The sequence below is a fragment of the Dendropsophus ebraccatus genome, chromosome 10 (genome assembly GCF_027789765.1).
Source record: "Dendropsophus ebraccatus isolate aDenEbr1 chromosome 10, aDenEbr1.pat, whole genome shotgun sequence".
NCBI classification, from domain to species: domain Eukaryota; kingdom Metazoa; phylum Chordata; class Amphibia; order Anura; family Hylidae; genus Dendropsophus; species Dendropsophus ebraccatus.
This window is the reverse complement of record NC_091463.1, coordinates 280791-299299: the sequence shown is the minus strand read 5'-3', so window position 1 is coordinate 299299 and position 18509 is coordinate 280791. Positions and strand designations below refer to the sequence as shown.

Genomic DNA, 18509 nt, shown 5'->3' with positions numbered 1-18509 from the left:
ATGTATGTACAGCCATATGTGTCCACCCCTGAGGAGCGACCACCTGTAACTACCAGGGCAGGAGATGTATGTACAGCCATATGTGTCCACCCCCTGAGGAGCGACCACATGTAACTACCAGGGCAGGAGATGTATGTACAGCCATGTATGTCCACCCCTGAGGAGCGACCACATGTAACTACCAGGGCAGGAGATGTATGTACAGCCATATGTCCACCCCTGAGGAGCGACCACATGTAACTACCAGGGCAGGAGATGTATGTACAGCCATGTATGTCCACCCCTGAGGAGCGACCACATGTACTACCAGGGGCAGGAGATGTATGTACAGCCATGTATGTCCACCCCTGAGGAGCGACCACACGTAACTACCAGGGCAGGAGATGTATGTACAGCCATGTATGTCCACCCCTGAGGAGCGACCACATGTAACTACCAGGGCAGGAGATGTATGTACAGCATGTATGTCCACCCCCGAGGAGCGACCACATGTAACTACCAGGGCAGGAGATGTATGTACAGCCATGTATGTCCACCCCTGAGGAGCGACCACATGTAACTACCAGGGCAGGAGATGTATGTACAGCATGTATGTCCACCCCCGAGGAGCGACCACATGTAACTACCAGGGCAGGAGATGTATGTACAGCCATGTATGTCCACCCCTGAGGAGCGACCACATGTAACTACCAGGGCAGGAGATGTATGTACAGCCATGTATGTCCACCCCTGAGGAGCGACCACACGTAACTACCAGGGCAGGAGATGTATGTACAGCCATGTATGTCCACCCCTGAGGAGCGACCACATGTAACTACCAGGGCAGGAGATGTATGTACAGCCATATGTCCACCCCTGAGGAGCGACCACACGTAACTACCAGGGCAGGAGATGTATGTACAGCCATGTATGTCCACCCCTGAGGAGCGACCACCTGTAACTACCAGGGCAGGAGATGTATGTACAGCCATGTATGTCCACCCCTGAGGAGCGACCACATGTAACTACCAGGGCAGGAGATGTATGTACAGCCATGTATGTCACCCCTGAGGAGCGACCACATGTAACTACCAGGGCAGGAGATGTATGTACAAGCCATGTATGTCCATCCCCTGAGGAGCGACCACATGTAACTACCAGGGGCAGGAGATGTATGTACAGCCTATGTGTCCACCCCTGAGGAGCGACCACCTGTAACTACCAGGGCAGGAGATGTATGTACAGCCATATGTTGTCCACCCCCGAGGAGCGACCACATGTAACTAACCAGGCAGGAGAGTGTCTGTACAGCCATGTATGTCCACCCCTGAGGAGCGACCACATGTAACTACCAGGGCAGGAGATGTATGTACAGCCATGTATGTCCACCCCCGAGGAGCGACCACATGTAACTACCAGGGCAGGAGATGTATGTACAGCCATATGTATGTCCACCCCTAGGAGCGACCACATGTAACTACCAGGGCAGGAGATGTATGTACAGCCATGTATGTCCACCCCTGAGGAGCGACCACATGTAACTACCAGGGCAGGAGATGTATGTACAGCCATGTATGTCCACCCCTGAGGAGCGACCACATGTAACTACCAGGGCAGGAGATGTATGTACAGCCATGTATGTCCACCCCCGAGGAGCGACCACATGTAACTACCAGGGCAGGGAGATGTATGTACAGCCATATGGTCCACCCCTGAGGAGCGACCACAGTGTAACTACCAGGGCAGGAGATGTATGTACAGCCATGTATGTCCACCCCTGAGGAGCGACCACATGTAACTACCAGGGCAGGAGATGTATGTACAGCCATGTATGTCCACCCCTGAGGAGCGACCACACTGTAACTACCAGGGCAGGAGATGGTATGTACACGCCATGTATGTCCACCCCTGAGGAGCGACCACACGTAACTACCAGGGCAGGAGATGTATGTACAGCCATGTATGTCCACCCCTGAGGAGCGACCACATGTAACTACCAGGGCAGGAGATGTATGTACAGCCATATGTGTCCATCCCCAAGGAGCGACCACATGTAACTACCAGGGCAGGAGATGTATGTACAGCCATGTATGTCCACCCCCGAGGAGCGACCACATGTAACTACCAGGGCAGGAGATGTATGTACAGCCATATGTGTCCACCCCCTGAGGAGCGACCACATGTAACTACCAGGGCAGGAGATGTATGTACAGCCATGTATGTCCCCCCCTGAGGAGCGACCACACGTAACTACCAGGGCAGGAGATGTATGTACAGCCATGTATGTCCACCCCCAAGGAGCGACCACACGTAACTACCAGGGCAGGAGATGTATGTACAGCCATGTATTTCCACCCCCGAGGAGCGACCACATGTAACTACCAGGGCAGGAGATGTATGTACAGCCATGTATGTGCACCCCTGAGGAGCGACCACATGTAACTACCAGGGCAGGAGATGTATGTACAGCCATGTATGTCCACCCCTGAGGACGCGAACACATGTAACTACCAGGGCAGGAGATGTATGTACAGCCATGTATGTGTCCACCCCTGAGGAGCGACCACATGTAACTACCAGGGCAGGAGATGTATGTACAGCCATGTATGTCCACCCCTGAGGAGCGACCACATGTAACTACCAGGGCAGGAGATGTATGTACAGCATGTATGTCCACCCCTGAGGAAGCGACCACATGTAACTACCAGGGCAGGAGATGTATGTACAGCCATGTATGTCCACCCCCTGAGGAGCGACCACATGTAACTACCAGGGCAGGAGATGTATGTACAGCCATGTATGTCCCACCCCGAAGGAGCGACCACATGTAACTACCAGGGCAGGAGATGTATGTACAGCCATGTATGTCCACCCCGAGGAGCGACCACATGTAAACTACCAGGGCAGGAGATGTATGTACAGCCATATGTATTCCACCCCTGAGGAGCGACCACATGTAACTACCAGGGCAGGAGATGTATGTACAGCCATGTATGTCCACCCCCGAGGAGCGACCACACGTAACTACCAGGGCAGGAGATGTATGTACAGCCATGTATGTCCACCCCCGAGGAGCGACCACATGTAACTACCAGGGCAGGAGATGTATGTACAGCCATATGTGTCCACCCCCAAGGAGCGACCACACGTAACTACCAGGGCAGGAGATGTATGTACAGCCATGTATGTCCACCCCTGAGGAGCGACCACATGTAACTACCAGGGCAGGAGATGTATGTACAGCCATATGTGTCCATCCCCAAAGAGCGACCACATGTAACTACCAGGGCAGGAGATGTATGTACAGCCATGTATGTCCACCCCTGAGGAGCGACCACATGTAACTACCAGGGCAGGAGATGTATGTACAGCCATGTATGTCCACCCCCAAGGAGCGACCACATGTAACTACCAGGGCAGGAGATGTATGTACAGCCATGTATGTCCACCCCTGAGGAGCGACCACATGTAACTACCAGGGCAGGAGATGTATGTACAGCCATGTATGTCCATCCCCAGAGAGCGACCACATGTAACTACCAGGGCAGGAGATGTATGTACCCATGTATGTCCACCCCTGAGGAGCGACCACATGTAACTACCAGGGCAGGAGATGTATGTACAGCCAATATTGTCCACCCCCGAGGAGCGACCACATGTAACTACCAGGGCAGGAGATGTATGTACAGCCATGTATGTCCCCCCCTGAGGAGCGACCACACGTAACTACAGGGCAGGAGATGTATGTACAGCCATGTATGTCCACCCCCAAGGAGCGACCACATCGTAACTACCAGGGCAGGAGATGTATGTACAGCCATAGTGTCCACCCCCGAGGAGCGACCACATGTAACTACCAGGGCAGGAGATGGTAGTACAGCCATGTATGTCACCCCTGAGGAGCGACCACATGTAACTACCAGGGCAGGAGATGTATGTACAGCCATGTATGTCCCACCCCCGAGGAGCGACCACATGTAACTACCAGGGCAGGAGATGTATGTACAGCCATGTATGTCCACCCCTAGGAGCGACCACATGTAACTACCAGGGCAGGAGATGTATGTACAGCCATGTATGTCCACCCCCCTGAGGAGCGACCACATGTAACTACCAGGGCAGGAGATGTATGTACAGCCATGTATGTCCACCCCAGGAGCGACCACATGTAACTACCAGGGCAGGAGATGTATGTACAGCCATGTATGTCCACCCCCTGAGGAGCGACCACATGTAACTACCAGGGCAGGAGATGTATGTACAGCCATGTATGTCCACCCCCAAGGAGCGACCACATGTAACTACCAGGGCAGGAGATGTATGTACAGCCATGTATGTCCACCCCCAAGGAGCGACCACATGTAACTACCAGGGCAGGAGATGTATGTACAGCCATGTATGTCCACCCCTGAGGAGCGACCACATGTAACTACCAGGGCAGGAGATGTATGTACAGCCATGTATTGTCCACCCCTGAGGAGCGACCACATGTAACTACCAGGGCAGGAGATGTATGTACAGCCATGTATGTCCACCCCCAAGGAGCGACCACATGTAACTAACAGGACAGGAGATGTATGTACAGCCATATGTGTCCACCCCCAAGGAGCGACCACACGTAACTACCAGGGCAGGAGATGTATGTACAGCCATATGTGTCCATCCCCTGAGGAGCGACCACATGTAACTACCAGGGCAGGAGATGTATGTACAGCCATATGTGTCCATCCCCAAGGAGCGACCACATGTAACTATCAGGGCAGGAGATGTATGTACAGCCATGTATGTCCACCCCCAAGGAGCGACCACATGTAACTACCAGGGCAGGAGATGTATGTACAGCCATGTATTTCCACCCCAGAGGAGCGACCACCTGTAACTACCAGGACAGGAGATGTATGTACAGCCATATGTGTCCACCCCTGAGGAGCGACCACATGTAACTACCAGGGCAGGAGATGTATGTACAGCCATGTATGTCCACCCCTGAGGAGCGACCACACGTAACTACCAGGGCAGGAGATGTATGTACAGCCATATGTGTCCACCCCTGAGGAGCGACCACATGTAACTACCAGGGCAGGAGATGTATGTACAGCATGTATGTCCACCCCCGAGGAGCGACCACATGTAACTACCAGGGCAGGAGATGTATGTACAGCCATATGTGTCCACCCCTGAGGAGCGACCACATGTAACTACCAGGACAGGAGATGTATGTACAGCCATGTATTTCCAATCCCGAGGAGCGACCACATGTAACTACCAGGGCAGGAGATGTATGTACAGCCATGTATGTCCACCCCTGAGGAGCGACCACATGTAACTACCAGGGCAGGAGATGTATGTACAGCCATGTGTGTCCACCCCTGAGGAGCGACCACATGTAACTACCAGGTCAGGAGATGTATGTACAGCCATGTATGTCCACCCCTGAGGAGCGACCACACGTAACTACCAGGGCAGGAGATGTATGTACAGCCATATGTGTCCACCCCTGAGGAGCGACCACATGTAACTACCAGGGCAGTAGATGTATGTACAGCCATGTATGTCCACCCCTGAGGAGCGACCACATGTAACTACCAGGGCAGGAGATGTATGTACAGCCATGTATGTCCACCCCTGAGGAGCGACCACATGTAACTACCAGGGCAGGAGATGTATGTACAGCCATATGTGTCCACCCCTGAGGAGCGACCACATGTAACTACCAGGACAGGAGATGTATGTACAGCCATGTATTTCCAATCCCGAGGAGCGACCACATGTAACTACCAGGGCAGGAGATGTATGTACAGCCATGTATGTCCACCCCTGAGGAGCGACCACACGTAACTACCAGGGCAGGAGATGTATGTACAGCGATATGTCCACCTCCGAGGAGCGACCACATGTAACTACCAGGGCAGGAGATGTATGTACAGCATGTATGTCCACCCCTGAGGAGCGACCACACGTAACTACCAGGGCAGGAGATGTATGTACAGCCATATGTCCACCTCCGAGGAGCGACCACATGTAACTACCAGGGCAGGAGATGTATGTACAGCCATATGTCCACCCCTGAGGAGCGACCACCTGTAACTACCAGGGCAGGAGATGTATGTACAGCCATGTATGTCCACCCCTGAGGAGCGACCACATGTAACTACCAGGGCAGGAGATGTATGTACAGCCATGTATGTCCACCCCTGAGGAGCGACCACATGTAACTACCAGGGCAGGAGATGTATGTACAGCATGTATGTCCACCCCCGAGGAGCGACCACATGTAACTACCAGGGCAGGAGATGTATGTACAGCCATGTGTGTCCACCCCCAAGGAGTGACCACACGTAACTACCAGGGCAGGAGATGTATGTACAGCCATATGTGTCCACCCCTGAGGAGCGACCACATGTAACTACCAGGGCAGGAGATGTATGTACAGCCATGTATGTCCACCCCTGAGGAGCGACCACATGTAACTACCAGGGCAGGAGATGTATGTACAGCCATGTGTGTCCACCCCTGTGGAGCGACCACATGTAACTACCAGGACAGGAGATGTATGTACAGCCATATGTGTCCACCCCTGAGGAGCGACCACATGTAACTACCAGGGCAGGAGATGTATGTACAGCCATATGTGTCCACCCCTGAGGAGCGACCACATGTAACTACCAGGGCAGGAGATGTATGTACAGCCATATGTGTCCACCCCTGAGGAGCGACCACATGTAACTACCAGGGCAGGAGATGTATGTACAGCCATGTATGTCCACCCCTGAGGAGCGACCACATGTAACTACCAGGGCAGGAGATGTATGTACAGCCATGTATGTCCACCCCTGAGGAGCGACCACATGTAACTACCAGGGCAGGAGATGTATGTACAGCCATGTATGTCCACCCCCGAGGAGCGACCACATGTAACTACCAGGGCAGGAGATGTATGTACAGCCATGTATGTCCACCCCCTGAGGAGCGACCACACGTAACTACCAGGGCAGGAGATGTATGTACAGCCATGTATGTCCACCCCCAAGGAGTGACCACACGTAACTACCAGGGCAGGAGATGTATGTACAGCCATATGTGTCCACCCCTGAGGAGCGACCACATGTAACTACCAGGACAGGAGATGTATGTACAGCCATGTATTTCCAATCCCGAGGAGCGACCACATGTAACTACCAGGGCAGGAGATGTATGTACAGCCATGTATGTCCACCCCTGAGGAGCGACCACATGTAACTACCAGGGCAGGAAATGTATGTACAGCCATGTATGTCCACCCCTGAGGAGCGACCACATGTAACTACCAGGGCAGGAGATGTATGTACAGCCATGTATGTCCACCCCTGAGGAGCGACCACATGTAACTACCATGGCAGGAGATGTATGTACAGCCATGTATTTCCAATCCCGAGGAGCGACCACATGTAACTACCAGGGCAGGAGATGTATGTACAGCCATGTATGTCCACCCCTGAGGAGCGACCACATGTAACTACCAGGGCAGGAAATGTATGTACAGCCATGTATGTCCACCCCTGAGGAGCGACCACATGTAACTACCAGGGCAGGAGATGTATGTACAGCCAAGTATGTCCACCCCCGAGGAGCGACCACATGTAACTACCAGGGCAGGAGATGTATGTACAGCATGTATGTCCACCCCCGAGGAGCGACCACATGTAACAACCAGGGCAGGAGATGTATGTACAGCCATGTATGTCCACCCCTGAGGAGCGACCACATGTAACTACCAGGGCAGGAGATGTATGTACAGCCATATGTGTCCATCCCCTGAGGAGCGACCACATGTAACTACCAGGACAGGAGATGTATGTACAGCCATGTATTTCCAATCCCGAGGAGCGACCACATGTAACTACCAGGGCAGGAGATGTATGTACAGCCATGTATGTCCACCCCTGAGGAGCGACCACATGTAACTACCAGGGCAGGAAATGTATGTACAGCCATGTATGTCCACCCCTGAGGAGCGACCACATGTAACTACCAGGGCAGGAGATGTATGTACAGCCAAGTATGTCCACCCCCGAGGAGCGACCACATGTAACTACCAGGGCAGGAGATGTATGTACAGCATGTATGTCCACCCCCGAGGAGCGACCACATGTAACAACCAGGGCAGGAGATGTATGTACAGCCATGTATGTCCACCCCTGAGGAGCGACCACATGTAACTACCAGGGCAGGAGATGTATGTACAGCCATATGTGTCCATCCCCTGAGGAGCGACCACATGTAACTACCAGGGCAGGAGATGTATGTACAGCCATATGTGTCCACCCCTGAGGAGCGACCACATGTAACTACCAGGGCAGGAGATGTATGTACAGCCATATGTGTCCACCCCTGAGGAGCGACCACCTGTAACTACCAGGGCAGGAGATGTATGTACAGCCATGTATGTCCACACCTGAGGAGCGATCACATGTAACTACCAGGGCAGGAGATGTATGTACAGCCATGTATGTCCACCCCTGAGGAGCAACCACACGTAACTACCAGGGCAGGAGATGTATGTACAGCCATGTATGTCCACCCCTGAGGAGCGACCACATGTAACTACCAGGGCAGGAGATGTATGTACAGCCATATGTGTCCATCCCCAAGGAGCGACCACATGTAACTACCAGGGCAGGAGATGTATGTACAGCCATGTATGTCCACCCCCGAGGAGCGACCACATGTAACTACCAGGGCAGGAGATGTATGTACAGCCATGTATGTCCACCCCCGAGGAGCGACCACATGTAACTACCAGGGCAGGAGATGTATGTACAGTCATGAGGAGCGACCACATGTAACTACCAGGGCAGGAGATGTATGTACAGCCATGTATGTCCCACCCCCGAGGAAGCGACCCACACGTAACTACCAGGCAGGAGATGTATGTACAGGCCATGTATGTCCACCCCCAAGGAAGCTGACCACATGTAACTACCATGGGCAGAGATGTATGTACAGCCATATTGTCCACCCCCGAGGATCGACCACATGTAACTACCAGGGCAAGGAGATGTATGTACAGCCATGTATGTCCACCCCTGAGGAGCGACCACATGTAACTACCAGGCAGGAGAGATGTATGTACAGCCATGTATGTCCACCCCTGAGGAGCGACCACATGTAACTACCATGGCAGGAGATGTATGTACAGCCATGTATGTCCACCCCCAAGGAGCGACCACATGTAACTACCAGGGCAGGAGATGTATGTACAGCCATGTATGTCCACCCCCGAGGAGCGACCACATGTAACCACCAGGGCAGGAGATGTATGTACAGCCATATGTGTCCACCCCCAAGGAGCGACCACATGTAACTACCAGGGCAGGAGATGTATGTACAGCCATGTATGTCCACCCCCTGAGGAGCGACCACACGTAACTACCAGGGCAGGAGATGTATGTACAGCCATGTATGTCCACCCCCGAGGAGCGACCACATGTAACTACCAGGGCAGGAGATGTATGTACAGCCATATGTGTCCACCCCCAAGGAGCGACCACACGTAACTACCAGGGCAGGAGATGTATGTACAGCCATGTATGTCCACACCTGAGGAGCGATCACATGTAACTACCAGGGCAGGAGATGTATGTACAGCCATGTATGTCCACCCCCAAGGAGCGACCACATGTAACTACCAGGGCAGGAGATGTATGTACAGCCATGTATGTCCACCCCCGAGGAGCGACCACATGTAACTACCAGGGCAGGAGATGTATGTACAGCCATGTATGTCCACCCCCGAGGAGCGACCACATGTAACTACCAGGGCAGGAGATGTATGTACAGTCATGAGGAGCGACCACATGTAACTACCAGGGCAGGAGATGTATGTACAGCCATGTATGTCCACCCCCGAGGATGCGACCACACGTAACTACCAGGGCAGGAGATGTATGTACAAGCCATGTAATGTCCACCCCCAAGGAGCGACCACAGTAACTACCAGGGCAGGAGATGTATGTACAGCCATGTATGTCCACCCCCGAGGAGCGACCACATTGAACTACCAGGGCAGGAGATGTATGTACAGCCATGTATGTCCACCCCCGAGGAGCGACCACATGTAACTACCAGGGCAGGAGATGTATGTACAGTCATGAGGAGCGACCACATGTAACTACCAGGGCAGGGAGATGTATGTACAGCCATGTATGTCCACCCCCGAGGAGCGACCACATGTAACCACCAGGGCAGGAGATGTATGTACAGCCATGTATGTCCACCCCTGAGGAGCGACCACATGTAACTACCAGGGCAGGAGATGTATGTACAGCCATATGTGTCATGTGAACAAGAATTGACAAAAAGCCATAAGACTAACAGGAGTTGTCTAAAGGAGGCGTCATAGATGAGGAGGACCAATGCTGTCCCCAGAGTGGACCCATCCTTAGAGAGATCAGTTCTGAGGTAAGCTGGATACATGTCAAGCCCGGCTGCATGGTAGTCACATACCTCAAAGCAGTAGTCTTGTCCCAGGATGCTGCTGTGGACGGGTTTGATTACAACCTCCTCCTCCATGCTGAGGTCAAGAGCTTCAACCGCACTGCTGGGACTAAGCAAGGACTCAAGGGAGCGCGATTCCTTCAGTCTCTGCATTAGATGTGACCTGGGGAGAGATAGAGAGGTTAGCGGACTAGTGCGCTGTGGATGGACCGCATGTAAATTCCCATAACAACTACAACGGATCTCCTTCCTTAAAGCGTAACTGTCATGTTTTTTTTTATTGCAGAAATCAGTAGTATAAGCGATTTTAAGAAACTCTGTAATAGGTTTTATCAGCCATAAAAGCCTCCTTCTGGTCCTCAAGAAGAACATCTCCCAGCCTCCCCCCCTGACTTCTTATCTGTGCATTATCAGGCAAACACGTCTTCATTACAGAGAAGCCAGTGAAGACGGGCTCTGCTCTCTCCATTGTAAGCCTATGGAGGGGGGAGGGGCTGAGGGAGATGAGGGGAAGGCAGGAAGAGGTGACATGAAGGTCAGCTGTTGTAGACTCTCTGGGCACCTAAAACTGCAGGATTCCTGGGGTTCAGAAAGGTCAGTGCTTATCTATGAACTTACTGAGAGAAGATTGCAGGGTGTTGTGTGCTGTGCAGGACTGCTCCGTGCTCACTCACTCCTCACAGCCCCTCCCCCTCTCCATAGCCACATCATGGAGACGAAATCCTGCTTCGTCTGATGTGAGGGGGGAGGGCTGGGAGATTGCTTTTTTCACTACAGAAGGAAACTCTTTTAGTACATAAAACCTATTACAGAGTTTCTTAAAATCGCTTGTACTGTTGATATTTAATGTTTTCAGAAAAATGACCCTGAAATGAGAGTTACGCTTTAAGTTCCAAAAATCCTCATAGGATCAGCGATATGGCAGAGTCTTTACAGCAGTCACCTGATACAGTAAATGTGATATATCCGCACCAGAGCTACAACATATCACATATACTGTATCCGCACCAGAGCTACAACATATCACATATACTGTATCCGCACCAGAGCTACAACATATCACATATACTGTATCTGCACCAGAGCTACAACATATCACATATACTGTATCTGCACCAGAGCTACAACATATCACAATATACTGTATCTGCACCAGACATACAACATATCACATATACTGTATCTGCACCAGAGCTACAACATATCACATATACTGTATCCGCACCAGAGCTACAACATATCACATATACTGTATCTGCACCAGAGCTACAACATATCACATATACTGTATCTGCACCAGACATACAACATATCACATATACTGTATCTGCACCAGAGCTACAACGTATCACATATACTGTATCCGCACCAGAGCTACAACATATCACATATACTGTATCTGCACCAGAGCTACAACGTATCACATATACTGTATCCACACCAGAGCTACAACGTATTACATATACTGTATCTGCACCAGAGCTACAACATATCACATATACTGTATCTGCACCAGAGCTACAACATATCACATATACTGTATCAGCACCAGAGCTACAACATATCACATATAACTGTATCTGCACCAGACATACAACATATCATATATACTGTATCTGCACCAGAGCTACAACATATCACATATACTGTAATCTGCACCAGAGCTACAACATATCACATATACTGTATCTGCACCAGAGCTACAACATATCACATATACTGTATCTGCAACCAGCAGCTACAACATATCACATATACTGTTATCTGGCACCAGAGCTACAACATATCACATATACTGTATCTGCACCAGAGCTACAACATATCACATAATACTGTATCTGCACCAGAGCTACAACATATCACATATACTGTACTCTGCACCAGAGCTACAACATATCACATATACTGTATCTGCACAAGAGCTACAACATATTACATATACTGTATCTGCACCAGAGCTACAACATATCACATATACTGTATCTGCACCAGAGCTACAACATATCACATATACTGTATCTGCACCAGAGCTACAACATATCACATATACTGTATCTGCACCAGAGCTACAACATATCACATATACTGTATCTGCACCAGAGCTACAACATATCACATATACTGTATACGCACCAGACATACAACATATCACATATACTGTATCCGCACCAGGCATCCAACATATCACATATACTGTATCTGCACCAGAGCTACAACATATCACATATACTGTATACGCACCAGAGCTACAACATATCACATATACTGTATCCGCACCAGATCATACAACATATCACATATACTGTAATACGCACCAGAGCTACACCATATCACTATACTGTATACGCACCAGAGCTACAACATATCACATATACTGTATCTGCACCAGAGCTACAACATATCACATATACTGTATCTGCACCAGAGCTACAACATATTACATATACTGTATCTGCACCAGAGCTACAACATATCACATATACTGTATCTGCACCAGAGCTACAACATATCACATATACTGTATCCGCACCAGAGCTACAACATATCACATATACTGTATCTGCACCAGAGCTACAACATATCACATATACTGTATCTGCACCAGAGCTACAACATATCACATATACTGTATCTGCACCAGAGCTACAACATATCACATATACTGTAGTCTGCACCAGAGCTTACAACCATATCACATATACTGTATCTGCACCAGAGCTACAACATATCACATATACTGTATCTGCACCAGAGCTACAACATATCACATATACTGTATCTGCACCAGAGCTACAACATATTACATATACTGTATCTGCACCAGAGCTACAACATATCATATATACTGTATCTGCACCAAAACTACAACATATCACATATACTGTATCTGCACCAGAGCTACAACATATCACATATACTGTATCTGCACCAGAGCTACAACATATCACATATACTGTATCTGCACCAGAGCTACAACATATCACATATACTGTATACGCACCAGACATACAACATATCACATATACTGTATCCGCACCAGACATCCAACATATCACATATACTGTATCTGCACCAGAGCTACAACATATCACATATACTGTATACGCACCAGACATACAACATATCACATATACTGTATCCGCACCAAGACATACAACATATCACATATTAACTGTATACGCACCATAGCTACACCATATCACATATACTGTATACGCACACAGAGCTACAACATATCACATATACTGTAGCTGCAACCAGAGCTACAACATATCACATATACTGTATCTGCACCAGAGCTACAACATATTACATATACTGGTAGTCTGCACCAAGCTACAAAAACATATCACATATACTGTATCTGCACCAGAGCTACAACATATCACATATACTGTATCCGCACCAGAGCTACAACATATCACATATACTGTATACGCACCAGAGCTACAACGTATCACATATACTGTATCCGCACCAGAGCTACAACATATCACATATACTGTATCCGCACCAGAGCTACAACATATTACATATACTGTATCTGCACCAGAGCTACAACATATCACATATACTGTATCTGCACCAGACATACAACATATCACATATACTGTATCTGCACCAGACATACAACATATCACATATACTGTATCTGCACCAGACATACAACATATCACATATACTGTATCTGCACCAGAGCTACAACATATCACATATACTGTATCCACACCAGAGCTACAACATATCACATATACTGTATCTGCACCAGACATACAACATATCACATATACTGTATCTGCACCAGAGCTACAACATATTACATATACTGTATCTGCACCAGAGCTACAACATATCACATATACTGTATCTGCACCAGAGCTACAACATATCACATATACTGTATCTGCACCAGAGCTACAACATATCACATATACTGTATCTGCACCAGAGCTACAACATATCACATATACTGTATCTGCACCAGAGCTACAACATATCACATATACTGTATCCGCACCAGAGCTACAACATATCACATATACTGTATACGCACCAGAGCTACAACGTATCACATATACTGTATCTGCACCAGAGCTACAACATATCACATATACTGTATCTGCACCAGACATACAACATATCACATATACTGTATCCGCACCAGAGCTACAACATATCACATAAACTGTATCTGCACCAGAGCTACAACATATCACATATACTGTATACGCACCAGACATACAACATATCACATATACTGTATCCGCACCAGACATACAACATATCACATATACTGTATCTGCACCAGAGCTACAACATATCACATATACTGTATCTGCACCAGAGCTACAACATATCACATATACTGTATCTGCACCAGAGCTACAACATATCACATATACTGTATCTGCACCAGTCATACAACATATCACATATACTGTATCCACACCTACAACATATCACATATACTGTATCCGCACCACAGCTACAACATATCACATATACTGTATCTGCACCAGACATACAACATATCACATATACTGTATCCGCACCAGAGCTACAACATATCACATATACTGTATCTGCACCAGAGCTACAACATATTACATATACTGTATCTGCACCAGAGCTACAACATATCGCATATACTGTATCTGCACCAGAGCTACAACATATCATATACTGTATCCGCACCAGAGCTACAACATATCACATATACTGTATACGCACCAGAGCTACAACATATCACATATACTGTATACGCACCAGAGCTACAACATATCGCATATACTGTATCTGCACCAGAGCTACAACATATCATATACTGTATCCGCACCACAGCTACAACATATCACATATACTGTATCTGCACCAGACATACAACATATCACATATACTGTATCCGCACCAGAGCTACAACATATCACATATACTGTATCTGCACCAGAGCTACAACATATTACATATACTGTATCTGCACCAGAGCTACAACATATCGCATATACTGTATCTGCACCAGAGCTACAACATATCATATACTGTATCCGCACCAGAGCTACAACATATCACATATACTGTATCCACACCTACAACATATCACATATACTGTATCTGCACCAGAGCTACAACATATCACATATACTGTATCTGCACCAGAGATACAACATATCACATATACTGTATCCACACCAGATACAACATATCACATATACTGTATCCGCACCAGAGCTATCAACATATCACATATAATGTATCCGCACCAGAGCTACAACATATCACATATACTGTATCTGCACCAGAGCTACAACATATCACATATACTGTATCTGCACCAGAGCTACAACATATCACATATACTGTATACGCACCAGAGCTACAACATATCACATATACTGTATCTGCACCAGAGCTACAACATATCACATATACTGTATCCACACCTACAACATATCACATATACTGTATCTGCACCAGAGCTACAACATATCACATATACTGTATCTGCACCAGAGCTACAACATATCACATATACTGTATCCACACCTACAACATATCATATATACTGTATCTGCACCAGAGCTACAAACATATCACATATACTGTATCTGCACCAGAGCTAAAACATATCACATATACTGTATACGCACCAGAGCTACAACATATCATATACTGTATCTGCACCAGAGCTACAACATATCACATTTACTGAATTCACACCTACACCATATCACATATACTGTATCCTCACCAGAGATAACATATCACATATACTGTATCCGCACCAGAGGTACACAACATAAACATATACTGTATCTGCACCAGAGCTACAACGTATCACATATACTGTATCCACACCAGAGCTACAACATATCACATATACTGTATCTGCACCAGAGCTACAACATATCACATATACTGTATCTGCACCAGAGCTACAACATATCGCATATACTGTATTCACATCAGAGCGATCACATATCATATATACTGTAGCCCCCACCTCCCCCGCCCTCGAGAGGTTGAAATTGCTCCGTACAGCCTCCACAGGCCAACAAGCTCCATACAGCCCCCATCTCCTGCCCTTGAGAGGCCGACAATGCTCAGTAAAACCCCTTACTGCATCGTCCCAGAGAGACAACCACAGTAACAAGCACAGAGCGGCTGACAAACCTCAGTACAAGCACAGAGCGACTGACAAACCTCAGTAAAGCACAGAGGCGCTGACAAACCTCAGTACAAGCACAGAGCGGCTGACAAACCTCAGTACAAGCACAGAGCGGCTGACAAACCTCAGTACAAGCACAGAGCGGCTGACAAACCTCAGTACAAGCACAGAGCGGCTGACAAACCACAGTACAAGCACAGAGCGGCTGACAAACCACAGTACAAGCACAGAGCGGCTGACAAACCTCAGTACAAGCACAGAGCGGCTTATACCCCGTATACACAGCCCCCCAAACACACATCATACAGGTATATCACCAGTATATAGGAGACTGCAGAGACCCCGTATACACAGCCCCCCCCCACACCACACACACATCATACAGGTATATCACCAGTATATAGGAGACTGCAGAGCCCCCGTATACACACAGCCCCCCCCCCCACATCATACAGGTATATCACCAGTATATAGGAGACTGCGCAGAGACCCGTATACACAGTCCCCCCCCCCACACATCATACAGGTATATCACCAGTATATAGGAGACTGCAGAGACCCCGTATACACAGCCCCCCCCCCCCACAACACATCATACAGGTTATATCACCAGTATATAGGAGACTGCAGAGCCCCCGTATACACAGCCCCCCCACACACATCATACAGGTATATCACCAGTATATAGGAGGACTGCAGGAGACCCCGTATACACAGCCCCCCCCACCCACAACATCATACAGGTATATCACCAGTATATAGGAGACTGCAGAGACCCCGTATACACAGCCCCCCCCACACACACATCATACAGGTATATCACCAGTATATAGGAGACTGCAGAGACCCGATATACACAGCCCCCCCCCCCCACATCATACAGGTATATCACCAGTATATAGGAGACTGCAGAGACCCCCGTATAACCAGCCCCCCCCCCACACACATCATACAGGTATATCACCAGTATATAGGAGACTGCTGAGACCCCGTATACACAGCCCCCCCCCCACACAATCATACAGGTATATCACCAGTATATAGGAGACTGCAGAGACCCCGTATACACAGCCCCCCCACACACACATCATACAGTATATCACCAGTATATAGGAGACTGCAGAGACCCCGTATACACAGCCCCCCCCACACACATCATACAGGTATATCACCAGTATATAGGAGACTGCAGAGACCCCGTATACACAGCCCCCCCCCACACACATCATACAGGTAATCACCGTATATAGGAGACTGCAGAGACCCCGTATACACAGCCCCCCCCCCACACACATCATACAGGTATATCACCAGTATATAGGAGACTGCAGAGACCCCGTATACACAGCCCCCCACACACACACATACAGGTATATCACCAGTATATAGGAGACTGCAGAGACCCCGTTACACCAGCCCCCCCCCCACACACACATCATACAGGTATATCACCAGTATATAGGAGACTGCAGAGACCACGTATACACAGCCCCCCCCACACACACATCATACAGGTATATCACCAGTATATAGGAGACTGCAGAGACCCGTATACACAGCCCCCCCCCACATCATACAGGTATATCACCAGTATATAGGAGACTGCAGAGACCGTTATACACAGCCCCCCCCCCACACACATCATACAGGTATATCACCAGTATATAGGAGACTGCAGAGAATATCACCTGTATGTACACAGAGATCCCTCACATTAAGGAGGGGCTCCGGCACTCAGCTGTTTCCTGGAACCTCCATATAATAGACGGAAAAAATAACTTTATTGGTCAGTGAGGACAATAAGGTATCAGCGCACAGGAGAGAGGAGCGATGTCAGCGAGAGAGACAGAGGAGAGAGACCACCCATCTTATAACGTCCAGCACTCAA

General features: G+C 48.7%; 1 protein-coding gene across 1 annotated transcript in view; it reads right to left on the bottom strand.

Moving 5' to 3' along the window:
* DAB2IP (DAB2 interacting protein) overlaps positions 1–18509 on the bottom strand; it is a 215140-nt gene that overhangs the window by 161389 nt on the left and 35242 nt on the right. The window contains 1 exon segment of the mRNA XM_069986386.1: positions 10465–10618. Coding sequence (XP_069842487.1) covers positions 10465–10608 — 144 coding nt within the window. The 5' untranslated portion in view covers positions 10609–10618.